This window comes from Hipposideros armiger, unplaced genomic scaffold (genome assembly GCF_001890085.2).
Source record: "Hipposideros armiger isolate ML-2016 unplaced genomic scaffold, ASM189008v1 scaffold_590, whole genome shotgun sequence".
Lineage (NCBI taxonomy): Eukaryota > Metazoa > Chordata > Mammalia > Chiroptera > Hipposideridae > Hipposideros > Hipposideros armiger.
In genome coordinates, this window is record NW_017731940.1 from 595,336 (window position 1) to 609,001 (window position 13,666).

Consider the following 13,666-nt stretch of genomic DNA (forward strand, 5'->3'; position numbering starts at 1 on the left):
AGTGAGGAAACGTGAAACCCAAATCAGGGCTGTGGCCTCTTGTTGCAATAGCTGGATCCTCATGGGTCTCCCGCTTTTCCTCCTGCTGCTTCCTGAATCACCTTTCCGAAGCACAGATCTGACCATGGCTCTCTCTCCTGCTTGTAACCTTTCTGTGGTTTCCCCTCACCCTCAGGGGAAAGACCAAGCCCTCAGGGTCTGTCTCCAGCTCCCCTGTCCAGCCTCTCCTCACACTTCCCTTCCCTGCCTCCTTGTCTCTGCTCCAGCTTTGCTGAACATGCGGCTGTTCTCAGAAAACACCAGGCCCTCTCCCCACTCGGGCCTTTGCTTGGAACATGTCAACATCACACCCCTTGGCCTGCAGATAGAATTGTAGAGCTCTCTCTCTCTCAGGACTCCGCTCAGATGTCATTTTTGCCAGGAGGCCCCTCCCCCCACCCCATGCCCTCACTCCCGTGCCTGAGTTACATTCCCTCGCCTGAGCTCCCATAACACCCTGCAATCAGCTCCCATCATAGCGCTTCTCATCCTGACTCAGGTTTATACTATATAATATGCCCTGCCTTCTCACACAGGTGAGTCCTCACTTCCCTGACGTAGGAGCACGTGCCCGGACATGGCGTTGACTAGCATTGACTCCCACTGTGGGAAGTGTAGTCTTTTGCAGCTGCTTTCTCTGTTTCTCTGATTGCTTAAGAACAATGTTAGTCTGTCTTCAACACTCCCTGCCACTTGTTACATCTATTTTCAAATAACGCCAGACCAAGCCTACACTGGGCTCGTGCCATGGGCAACAGGACTTAGCTTGAATTTAGTGCATTGTTTGGCTTTCACTGTATTTATTTATGAAATACTATTTCATGGAAAGCAATACATGTTCTGCTTGTATAGACCAGTCATCTTATATAAAGTTCATTTCTATGAGTAAAGGAAATAAATCAATTGAGAAAAAGTTTGGTAAATGGCTGTTCAGGTGGTGAGTATGCATGCCGTTGTGAAGGTCACCCTGCACGAGAGAAACCCTGTCATTATTGCAGCTAAGTCCTTGGGTCACAAAATGCCACTTGTGACCTGTATGGCTGGCAGAAAATTACTTTTCTATTTCTTAGTTTACTCACCTGTAAAAAGAAGAGAACAAAATTGGGCCATAAGACCTTCTGATTTCATTTTTCAGATACAAATCTCTCCTCCTGCTCATATGGCATGGAAATAACTTTGCTGAAAAGAAACCCAGAGGTGATCATACTTCCTATATTGGAGCTCTAAGGTATACAGAGGTTGTGACTTACACAAGGTCACTTTGCAAGTCAATGTCAAATTCAAGACCAAATTCCAAGCTTCCCCACTCCCTGGTGATCTGCTTCTGCCCTGCATTCTGAAACCCTCCACCCCCTTACCAAGCACAAGCAAACACACACACACACACACACACACACACACACACACAAATATAAAGACATCTTAAAATAATGGAAAAGCAAATAAAGCCAATAAGAAAAGGCTAAAGGCAGTATTGGATTTCAGAGTATTAACAATGTTAAACAGGAAGCGATGTACCTAAAAGCTGAGAAAACACATCATTGTTGTAATTCCCTCCTTGTTCTGTATTTAGGTTCGATACAAAGAGCTGGGAGCCAGGCAGGTCATGTAAGTTCTGGGGAAGGATTAGCACGAAGAGGCTAAATGGTTCATCTTTGGCTACTATATACGCATAATAAAACCTGCTTAAATGGAGACCAGACCCAATCACCACTTCACCCTCTGTGGATCATGAAAAAATAGCTTCAACGCCATTCCAAGGGGAAGTTATCCACATTTTTTAAATGGGATTTTAAAATACTTTTAAAGACTATTTTCACAAATGAATTTGCATTGAGGATGTGGTCATTGCAATGATACAGCACAATGTTTTCCTCATTAAAAAAACCAGTCCTACCCTTGTCTTTGGAAGTGTGCTGAACACTTTTATAACTGACCTGTTAGAGGCAGATTTACCAGATTTATAGGTGAACCAAAGCCCACAGAATCAAAAAAGTTTAACTGAAATTCCCAACGAAATGTAAAATGAGTAGGTATAATGCCCTTCACTTAAAAATATATGTATTTATGAGGGCCAGTGACACTGCCCTCTATAGCTAAGATGCTGAACAACAGCTCGACATGGAGCTGGGCTGCCGTGAGTCGCCGGCGACGGCGTAGGCTGCAGCCACTGCTGCAGTGGGTTGCCATGGGCTACCGTGTGTAGCCAGCAGCCAGCGTGAGCGGCCAGCAGCCAGCGTGAGCGGCCAGCAGCCACAGTGAGCAGCCGTCCAGAAGCCAGCGACTGATGTGCCTCGCTCGGGAAGAGCGCAATGATGGTACCAACTTGGGCCAGTGAAGCAACGTCCTCCACAACTAGACTGAAGAACAAAACGACAGCAACTTGTCTGTTCCCCTTCCCCCCAATTCCCCAATATGTTCCTTCCCCCCAATTCCCCAATAAAAATCTTTAAAAAAAAAATATATATATATATGTATATATGTATATGTGTATATACATATATACATATATATATACATAAATTTTATACATAAATTATATATATATGTAATTTATATGTAGCAATTGAGAAAGATCTGGCCAAACAAGCTTATGTGAGATGTTTCAATGGATCATAAGCTCAGTGGGACCAACGGTCAGATGCAGCTGTTGGGGGGGCGGGGGAAAAGGGGGAGGGGAGGAAGAAAAATCATAATGCAACATTAAAATACAATGTTAAATAGCATTAAGTATAGTAACATCCCTCTGTTCTCTCTACCCACCCGCCAACACCAAAAGCCTGGTGCGGTTATGGGAGCCACAGACATTGGCGTCTGCCCAGGAGAGGCATAGGTCAGTGGGAACGGGAGAGGGGCTGTAACTTGAGTCAAATGGGGAATGGGTCATGGACCGCTTCCAGGGCCAAGCAAGCCTTCTTCAAGTACAAGATGCGTAACCGTTCTGGAACGCATGGGCCCCTGACCATCCCGGGAATGTTGTTGAAAGCACCCTGCATGGGAGGTTAGACCCCTCCACGACATCCCTCCCCGCCCAGGATGTCATGGTTTGTCGTGGGAGCAAAATGACATCTGTTTTACATGGTAGTGAATTAGGTCACGTCATTCCCTTCCTGGAGAAGAATACTCTGTAGAGAGCATTTTGACAACCAACATAGCTCCTAAGAGACAACAAGATGCACTGATGTGTAGACAAGCCTGTGACTATTCGTGGAAGTTGCAATGTTGACTCAACTTCCCACGCCCCCATCACACCACCCCCATCACACCACCAACCCTCTGGTTGGCCCAAGAAGCTAGAAATTAAGGGTAGAGGGCCTGACAGTAAAATCGAAGCCACAGGGCATCAGGTGGCGGAGCCCTGTGGTTAGATCTCCCTGCATGTTCCCTCAGTTCAGAGCAAGGGTGAGCCTTCACCAGGATCACTTGAGTTGCTCCTTAAAAATGCATGTTGCAGGGGTGTCTCCCAGGCCTAACTGAATCAGAGTTATTGGGGTAGACAGCTCCTCAAATGGCCCCCACTGATTCCCTGCCTCCCGGTGTTTGCACGTCCCTCCCTTTTTCTGTGGGCTGGACCTAGTGACTCACTTACAATGAATAGAATAGGCAAAATTAATTGGATGTTGTTTCTGACCCTGGGTTATGAGAAGCCTGAGACTTCCTTCTCTCGCTCTTCTCACTTGCTCACTCTCATGAAGCAGGAAACGGGCAGCCTCCGGCCAACAGCCGAGCAACGAACTGAGCCCTGCAGACATGATGTGAGTGAGTTCGAAAGCAGATCCTTCTGTTGCTGAGCTTGAGAAGATTGCAGCCATGGCCAACACTTTGATTGTAGCCTTGTGAGCCACCCTGAGCCAGAGGACCCAGCTAAGTCACACTTGGGTTCCTGCTTTCCTACAGAAACCGTGAGATAGCAAATGTTCCAAGTCACTAGGCCGTCTGAGTAGCGCATTGGTTCAGACTTGGCTTGGGACACCAGCTCTGAGCAGCAGGGCCCTGGTTCAGATCCCATATGAGGGCCAGTGACACTGCGCCCTCTACAGCTAAGATGGTGAACAACAGCTCGACCTGGAGCTGGGCTGCTGAGAGTCGCTGGCAACGGCATAGGCTTCAGCCCCTGCTGCAGTGGGCTGCCATAAGCTACTGTGTGTGGGTAGCAGCCAGCGTGAGCGGCCGGCAGCCAGTCTGAGCTGCCAAGAGCCACCGTGAGCGGCCGTCCAGAGGCCGGCGACCAATCTGCCTCACGTGGGAAGAGCGCAATGATAATAGCAATATGGGCCAGTGAAGCAAGGTCTTCCACAACTAGACTGAAGAACAAAAGGACAGCACTTGTCTGTTCCCCTTCCTCCGATTCCCCAGTGCTGTTCCCCTCCCCAATTTCCCAATAAAATCTTTAAAAATAAAACAAAACAAAACAAAAATGTTCCAAGTCACTGTGTGTGTTATATAGTGATTGAGAACTAACAGAAATGCTTTGTTAAGGAGCGACCCTGAAACCAATACGATACCCACCCTCCAAGTCTCCCAACCCGTCTTTCCCTATTACAAAGGAGACAAATGTCTGTGTAAATGTAAATGGACGATATTTAATAATATATGCTATTTACATGTACTTTACGTCATAGTATTCTTAGCACTCAATGTTTCTGCCCTAGCCCTCAGGAAGCTTCCCCGGGGTTCCTGGGAGATTATGGGGGAGCAGAGCCTCGGGGCAGGATGGAGACAGTAAATCCAGGTCAGACCTCGTGCCTGTGCCTTGCACTGGCCATTCTGAGGCTGTGTCTTTCGGGCTAAGAGCACGGTGAATTCCCACCCCCACCGCGCACCCCCCGCCAGGCCCTGCGAGCAGGAGAAGTGACGCCTGCTTTGGTCCTAGCCAAGAGAGAGAAGGAAGAAGCTGCCAGTGTCTTCACGGGCAAGGGGAGGGGTCTTTCCCTGAGCAAAGGCAGTGACGGGAACAAAGTCCAGTCTGCCATCTTCTCGCCATGTAGTTCCCGATTCCCCCATTGCGGGAAGGAGCTGGGTTTCTCATTTTCTCCTGAATTGTGTCAAGAAAGTACATTTCAGAGGCCGTCTGTGTGGACGGGGTCTGCTGCTAAGGCTGCAGACACAGAGCCAGGGCTTCTCATCCCTGCTCTGTCATCCGCGGCTTGCGTGGCCAGCCTGAGCGAGCTGCCGGCCCTCTGGACTCTGTTCTTCCCACTGTAAAATGAGAGGGCTGGGCCAGGTGATGACTCGGATCCTCCCATGAGTGTCTAGAAGCCGAGGGCAGGGGGGCAGCTTTTGGCCGTGGCAACTGGTCAGAGATGGGCGAGCTCCCCTCAGAGGGCCAGGCCCCCACCACTCAGCCACCGCGCCCTCTCTGAGGAGCGCCCAGAGGGGCTGCTGTGCCACAGGGGGCTCTGGCAGATGTTGTCCAGCCTGTTCCTCAGGGTGTCCTGCAACTCCTCGTCACCCAGCAGGACCGCGGCTGCCAGCGCCAGCCAGAAGTATTCAGTGGCATCGTGGGCATCCTAACCCCATGGCAGGGGGGCAAAGAAGAGACAGCGTTAGCGAACATTCCCAGGACAGGCCGGGTGGCAGTGCTGGGAACCCGAGCTTTTCTCTGCCTGACATACTTTCCCATCCCTTCTGTGGGCTCCTCCGGGGAGCGCCTCCCCGACTCCACTGCAGCCGCAGGACATTGCTAACCCCCAGAGGCCCTCCTCCCCAGCACAGGAGTGGCCTCTTACCCAGGCTCAGCCAATCATGAAGCAGCACCCCTCTGGGCACAGCGCTTCAGGGGTGCAGAAATGACCCAAGCTGACCTATCCTATCCCAGTCCCTTCCAAGGGCCTTTCTGGGTGACCTAGCAGAGAAAACGGTCCCTTACCCTTTTAGGGGTAGGCTTGAGCCTGCCAATAGTGGGAGGGGAAGGAGACCAAGAAACAGAGAGAAGGAGAAACATACAGAACCAAGAGATACAGAGACAGAGAGCTGGGGAGATGCATGACGGCATTTGCGTCCCAGCATCCAGAACTACTTGAAACTAAATTTACACCTGAGCTCCCCTGTTATTTAAGCCAATAAATTACCCTTTTTTGCTTAAGCTACTTTGAGTTGAGTTCTTCCCCCTTGCAACCCTAGAGCCTGCAGTTGATAAATACAATCGCACACACTTTGTCCCTGAACCACTTCCAGAGGGAAGACGGCGGTGGAGTCCTTCACTAGCCCATTGCCCCTCCCTCTGGGGCAGAAATGAGGAACAGATGCTTCTTTGGGCGAGACTCAAAAAGGAATGTCTGGTTCCCATTAACCCTCATAAGTCAATAATTAATTCAGGCCAGAAGCAATAATTAATTCTGGCAAATAAGAAAGGACAGCAGAGTTGCCCTGGGGATCCCCTGAGGGCCAAACACAGACGTGACTCACACAGAAGCCCCTGGATTAAGAGATTAGGGTTTGTGCTGGAGCAGACCGGGGCCTCTGGTAAAAGGAAGACAATGCCTGCGGACAAGACCGGAGGGCCAGAATTGTAATGGGCTCAGACCACCAACACAGCTCTAGAAGAGGCTGGGAAAAGAAGACATTCTGGACTCAACTCCAGAGCAAACGGGAAGATCAAAGCCAAGGCCGCGGGAGCTACGCACGCTGACATTCCAGGACCCCACACCTCATTATCTCAAACACATGAACATATACCCAGATTTCTCCTAAAACGCAGTTGCGTATAACTTTATAATAAGTGGGTTTCAATTGGCTCGTTAATCTATAACATTTTGTAGACACGCACACAGTTAAGCATTAATTTTGGTTTTCATTTTGGAGCTCATGGTTCTTTTGTTCTGGGTCTCATGTATTTTCCTAGGCCCTTCCGATGCTCGCAGGGACCAGGCAATGTGCCCAAAGTGCCTGGTAGATAAAGTGGTCACAGAAATGAGAGCAGAGCAAGGAGAAAAAAGCGCTGTGATCTGTCTCCTAGCAGAGCTGGGAACATCTTGGAGGTCGCCAATGGGACTGAGTGGAAAGAGCCACTGTGTCTTCAGTGGGGCCACTCCCCACCCTGTGAGACAAGAACCCCCATCTGGGCCATCTCAACTCTATCCTGAGAGCTCAGGGTCAGGGAAGAATATGGCTGGAGGGCAGCTCTCGCATGACACTGCAGGCATGGCTCTTACCTTCAGCTGGTGGAAGGTGAGTTGGCCCAGGCGATAATAAACCTTCGCATAGTACAGGGCCTCCTTGGGGCTCTGCAGCCAGGCTGGACAGAGGGACAGCGTCTTCAGGTAACAGTCTTCAGCCATCTCATACATGTTCAGGGAATAGTACACCGAAGCCAGACGGTGAAAGGCCACCAGCTGCTGCCTCTGATCTCCTAGGATTGGACGACTGAGAGAGATATCGGGCAGCCAACGCTTCACATCATTCACTCACTCATTCTGGACAATCTTTTGAAGGTCTGTTAGGTATCAGGGATTGTGCTTGGGACATAGGGAACAAAGCACGGAGGGTCCCTGCCCTCGTGAGACTTATTGTCTCATACGACACAGCCATTCCTTAAATGATCCCACAAGCAAAGGTAAAATTACACCTGTGACAAGTGCTACAAAAGAAGACACAGAGCTCAGTGAGAGCGACTAATTAGAGTACACGTGCTGGTCAGGATTTTTCTGGGGTGATTCTGGAAAAACAACTTCCTCCTCATTACAGATGACACTGTAACTGGGAAATGATTATTCCCAAATCCGTGTGATGGGACACAGTGACAAGACTAACTTAAAGGTGTAGCTAAGAATTCTTCACAATGAATGACTCTGTGTAACAAATGTCTTCTCCACATAAAGTCTCCAGGGAGCTGTGGGGCTGCCATCAGCAGGGGTCGCCGCTGCTCCTTTACCAGCTCGCAGCCTCAGATAAACCACAGAGTCCGTTTACTTTTAGTCCACACTGTAGTACCCTCGTTCTAATGCGTCTACGACTTGTTCTTTTGGTTTTTGGTGGGTTTGTTGTTTTTATAACTAACTCCTTTGATACAAAGTGGCCTTTTAAAGTGAACCAAGGCTTCCAATAGTTTTGGGGGGCTATTTGCAAGGTGGCTGTTTGATGCAATCTAAATACATCACTTTTAAGGTCCAAAGGGCCAAAGTCCAAATTAAAAGAGAAAACCCACAAGAGAGAAAATTCTCCCATATGGAAAAATCCAGTCATGGGGAAGTGCATGAAAGGGTGAATATAGGCTCCTGGCAGCTTGTGTCCTGGAAAGGATGAAGGCTGCCCAAGAGGGAGCTGCCTGAGGCCCCCAAGGCCTTGCCTGAGATTACCCAGACAGTCCCAGAGATAAGGGTTTTGGAGTAAAGAAAAAGGTAGGAAGAGCAGAGAGCTCTGAAGTGCAATTAGACACAATAAAGTCCAGGACCATCCACATCTCACATCACTGAGAATGCCCAGAAGCCCTTCTAGATGATATCATTACAGAAGACTCCATTTGCCTCAGCATCTAATCAAGGCTCCTCTAATCAACACTGCTTTCCCTCAAGCACCAACATTCGAGGTGAGTTTGTTATTTTTTAAAACTTTTTTAATTCTGCCTTCTTTCCATTTTAATGACTTGTATTGTCGTCCCCCCCCCCCTCCCCGCTAGCTTTTGTGGTAAATGCAAATTATTTCAGATACACAGCGAGTTATTTTAATGGGAATCTGACCTTCATTTACATTTCACTTCCATGGGGAATATATGCATTTGACTAACAACCAACCCATTAAAAATTTAGGGCACAGTCTTTTTATAAGGAGCATTGCCAGTGCAGAGGAGAAAACACTATTTGCCCTGTACTCGGAGGAATGCCAACTGTAATATAATAATTAGTGGGTATAGGTAACACTTATCAAGGACTTATTATGTACCAAGCACTACAGATTTTACATGGCTAATCATCGGTCTTCATAACAACTGCCTGAGATGACTGTTATTTTTAATCCCGATTTGCCGAAGACAAACTCGAGGCTTATAGACTTAAGCTGCTTGCTTAATTAAGGTCTCCCTGAAGTCGGACCCAGAACTGAATCTATGCAGTCTGACCCCAGAGCCTGTGCTGGGACTGCCTTGTTGTGCCTCCTTGGGGACTGTCTACTACTCCCATTCAGTATAGGACTACCTACCTACCTGTGACTGTGCTGAGTCTGGCCGCCAGGGTGGCAAACTCCAAAGCCTTGTCGTAGCCTTCCAGACTGATCTGCAGCTCGGTCAGCTTGTTGAAAATCCGGAGCTCCGTTCTCACTGCCTTCATCCTTCTTGCTAAAGGAACAGCCCCAGCCTGTGAAGAGAGGCGCAAGGAAACTTAGTCTCCCAAGAAGCACTGGTACATATACCATCAAGGCTCACACTCTACTGACGGGTTGGGAGGTGGTAGTGACGAAAACCAAGGGGATTGGTCATGTTTCCATGCTTAGTTTTATTCAGCTGGTTTTCCTGGTCCTTGTTCTTGGTTGCTCTGCCCAAATCTTAGTGGTGGAAGAGCTAGAGATCATCAGGCCTCCTAAGATTGGGGAAACTGAGAGCAGGAAAGTTATTTGCCTCCCAAACATGTGCTCCCTCAGCACCTACAGTGGTAATATATAAAGCACATGCAGAGTATGCACACAGTGTCTGAGTGTCCAGTTAATGGCCATTTCTATTGTTTTTATTAGGATAGAATTTTAGGCAGGTCACTTCATCTCGCTGAGCCTTAGCTTTCTCATTTATAAAATGCATATGACATGAGCACCCCCATAGCCAGGGACATGTTTCTTGTTCTCCCCACCCCAGCCCAGTGCCTGGCACATATTAGGTGCTTGATAAACGTTTGATGACCTAATAAACAACTGAACAAGCAAATGAATGAGTACCTAACTAAGTAAAATTTTAGGATCAAATAAAATAACGATGTTACCCAAACTTCAGTCAATGATAACAAAAATAACAATGATAACAAAAACGATTTTTGGCATATCTGCTTAACATCATCTGGACACTTACTTAATTAGTATTATTTCTTAAATCAATACTCTTTTATTATCTTGCCTCATTCTTTGCAATAATATCTGTGAAACCATGAGTTTGAAAGGTGGTGTTACACATTTTTTAATTTTTAAAAATATTTTGAAATGCATACTTATTAAAAAATAGCAAAACAGGGCCGGCCGAGTGGCTCAGTTGGTTAAGAGTTAGCTTAAGAGTGCGAGCTCTGAGCAACAGGGCCGCCAGTTTGATTCCCACATGGGCCAGTGAGCTGTGCCTGAGCTGAGCTGTCACTGAGCTGCCAACAGGTGGCAGGATGGCTCAGCTGGTGAGAGCACGTGCTCCTAACAACAAGGTTGCTGTTTGGACTCCTGCATGGGATGGTGGGCTACACCTACCCACAACTAAGATTGAACACAGCACCTTGAGCTGAGCGGCCTCAAGCTGCCAATGGGCTGCCGGATGGCGACTGGACTTGGAGCTGAGCTAGTTGCACCCTCCACAACTAAGACTGAAGGACAACAATTTGGCTGTTCCCCGTCCCCAATTCCCCAGCACTGTTCCCCTTCCCCAAATTCCCCAATTAAATCTTTAAAAAAAAAAAGTGTGCAACAAACTGTAAAGCACCATGCACCCAAGAGATGTAATAGTTACGGTTCGTTTTTCCAGGAAGAATAATTTATCAGCCTGAGAATGACAGAGAGCCTGCTAAATTGAAGAAATGGAGAGCATGTGGGTACTGGATGAGGAAAAACTAAAAATACCAGTAAGAGAGGGGGACGGGCATCCAGGCTGAAGTTTCTGTGGTCCTGCCCACATTTGTTGCCCACATTTGTGCAGGGGTGCGGGGCAGGGGTGTGGTCCTGGCTGGGCGCACTGCGGAGCTCAGGCTTACTCGGTAATACTCCACTGCACGATGCCTGTGGCGGGTTCCATTGAAGAACACATCACCTGCTTCTTCGTAGAGCTTGAGAGCCAGGGAGGGCTCCTCTGACTTCAGGGCTTTCTGGATAGCTGCCTGGATGAGACAGAGATGGCTGTCAAAGATGGAGAGAAGGACTTGAAAGATTCACAGGCTGGCAGGGGTGAGGCCATGACCACCTAATTTAACCCTCTGCTGAAGTCCCCAGAATCCTGAATTGTCCTCCACACTCATAGAGCTGGTAAGAAGCCTTTGGGATTCTCTAGTCCAGCATTTCCCCATCATGTTATGAGAGATTACACTGTATGGTCCTAGAATGATGCTTAGCAGTACACAAACATTTTATGTTTCCATAGCTAAGTATTTATTTTAATGTGTTTTAAGAAAAAAAAAAGATTAACATCAAAACCTGTGATTTCAGATAGCATTAGTTTAGTGTAAAAAGCTAAGCTGATTTGAAGTTAGGTCAAAAATAAATAATAGTGGTACAGACGGTATACAGATATGGCAAACCCGTGAACTTGATGTATAAATAACTGAAGTTTGGAAAGTGATCTAGTCCAATACCTGTACTTCCCAGATGGAGCAACTGAGGCTCAGAAAGATTAAGACACCTCTCCACGTTCACATCAGTAGCTAATGGCAAACAAATGCAAGTGTCTTCCAGCCTAATCGTCTTCCTCCTCCTAGCCACCACGACCTCATTCTCTCTAGCAAGCTATTTCATATTGCAAAACGAAATGTGGTGAGGAATTTGAAGAGTGAAGAACGCACCCCAGCATCGGCTGCACAGCTGCAGAACCTCAAACGGCCTCAAGTACAGAATGATTCACGTCAGTGGGAATGACTGGCAGAACTTTGAGTTAGGATGCACTCTGGGGTTGGGTGGGCCTGGGACCAGTTCTGGCCAGTGCAAGACCCCCCAGCATTGTTATTACATATGCAGCTACATGGAGGGACAGGCGGTGGGATGGAATCCTGGAGACGGCAGCCTCTTGCCACCAACCCTGAACACAAAACAGCTCCCTCTGGGCCTCCAACTCATGGAGAGTGGAAAGCAAGACTGAATTGTCTGCTCCCTGAAAGTCCTTCCAGCTCTGAAATCTCAAGGCGGAATAGAGTCTGGGAGTGAAAGTTTTACGTCTCACTGCCAGTGGGCAGTTTTCACCACTTAACTAGCTAGATCATCTTGGGCAACTTACTTGTCCTCATTGAACCTCACCTGTAATATGGGAATTTCAATAGAAACCCCTGCTGCATTGGTAATGAGGGTTAAACTACACCGTGTGTGATGTGTTTCCCAAAGTTTCCTGGGCATCGTAAACATTTGACCAATGTTACACAGCCATTATTGAGTCTCAGTGGAAGAGAGTTTGTGCAAGCGTAAATAATGGAGTAGGGGAGCAAAAAGGGAGAAAATAAGAAATGGAAAGGAAGAAAAGATAACGTGCATATTTTTTATGGAACAAATCCTTTTATATACCATTATAATATCAGCATTGTGCAAATAATAGTAGTAATAATAATAATTATAATAATAATAATAATAATGGTGATGATGATGAAATACCATTTCTTAAGCATTTACTAAGTCTCAAGCACTTGGTAAATGCTTACTATGCATATGTGTTTACTATGTCCGTGATATACCCAATCCTTACTAAGACAGGGTTCGCCCATGAAGAAACTGAGGCCCAGAGAGCTCAGGTGGCACGCCCAAGGTCACACAGTTCATAATGCCCTGTAATTTGATTCCAGGACTGTCTCTCTCTAAGCTCAGGCCTTAAATCACTAACCTATGCCTTACTTCAGATATTAAAGATACGCAAACAAAAAAACATAAGAGAACAATAATGTTAACACCCCACACACATCCACCTCAAATTGCAGCAAAACCCTGAAGTCGAATTACATGAAGTCGAATTACACGTCCAGCTTTGGAAAAATGGATATACTTGACGTGACAGGTGAGAGAGTCTCCCACCCTGTTCTTTGGGAGCTTACACGTGTACATGGGCTCAGGGACTGGCCCTTTTCCACCTGTATTCAGCCTGCCAGGCTGTCCTGGGCTCCATCTGTGTACAGGGAGCAGCCCTGTGTTGACCTGCCCTCCAAGGACACCCCCTCTCTCTAGTTACAGATGGTCACTTGGGCGAATACAGCTGCCTCCCACAAATGGCCGGAGTCAGCAGGTGAGCTCTGCGGGAGGCCTACCTGCAAGTACAGTTCCACCAGTTCGTCTTCCTGCATGAGGTAGTGCAGTCGCCCAGCCCGGAGCCAGGCCTCGGTGGCCTTGTCTCTCTCCCCCAGGTCGATGAAGATGCGCAGGCTCTCTTTGATGCAGGTGAGAGACTTCCTGAGGGACCTGAGGGGGCGACATGGACTCATAAGGTGTGAGGGCTCAAAGGGGCCTCGGAGTCCCTCAGCACAGGAGGAAACGGAGGCTCTGGGAGGAAACAGCATTGTTTCCGATCACCTCGGGCGGGTTGGGACCAGCTCTGCCCCAACCAGCGTTGTGACCTTGAGAAAGTACAGGGTTTCTCTGTGCCTTGGTTTCCCCATCTCTAATATGGGGGTATAATTGTACCTGTCTCAGAGGATTGTTGTGAAGAGTAAATGCGATTAGAAAATAATAAATAAATAAATAAATAAATAAATAAATAACTAGAGTGCTTAGAGCAGTGCCTGCCATAGAGTAAGCACTTGATGAATATTTAAATGTTAGTAATCAT

General features: G+C 47.6%; 1 protein-coding gene across 1 annotated transcript in view; it reads right to left on the reverse strand.

The window, feature by feature from the left end:
- Window positions 1-4,622: 4,622 nt before the first annotated feature.
- The window catches only part of SH3TC2 (SH3 domain and tetratricopeptide repeats 2), a 33,219-nt gene continuing 24,175 nt past the window's right edge, over window positions 4,623-13,666 (reverse strand). The window contains exons 9-13 of the mRNA XM_019624406.1: window positions 13,149-13,299; window positions 10,908-11,030; window positions 9,179-9,329; window positions 7,194-7,390; window positions 4,623-5,549 (exon numbers count right to left, since the gene is read on the reverse strand). Coding sequence (XP_019479951.1) covers window positions 5,358-5,549; window positions 7,194-7,390; window positions 9,179-9,329; window positions 10,908-11,030; window positions 13,149-13,299 — 814 coding nt within the window. The 3' untranslated portion in view covers window positions 4,623-5,357. The remainder of the gene's footprint in view (window positions 5,550-7,193; window positions 7,391-9,178; window positions 9,330-10,907; window positions 11,031-13,148; window positions 13,300-13,666) is intronic.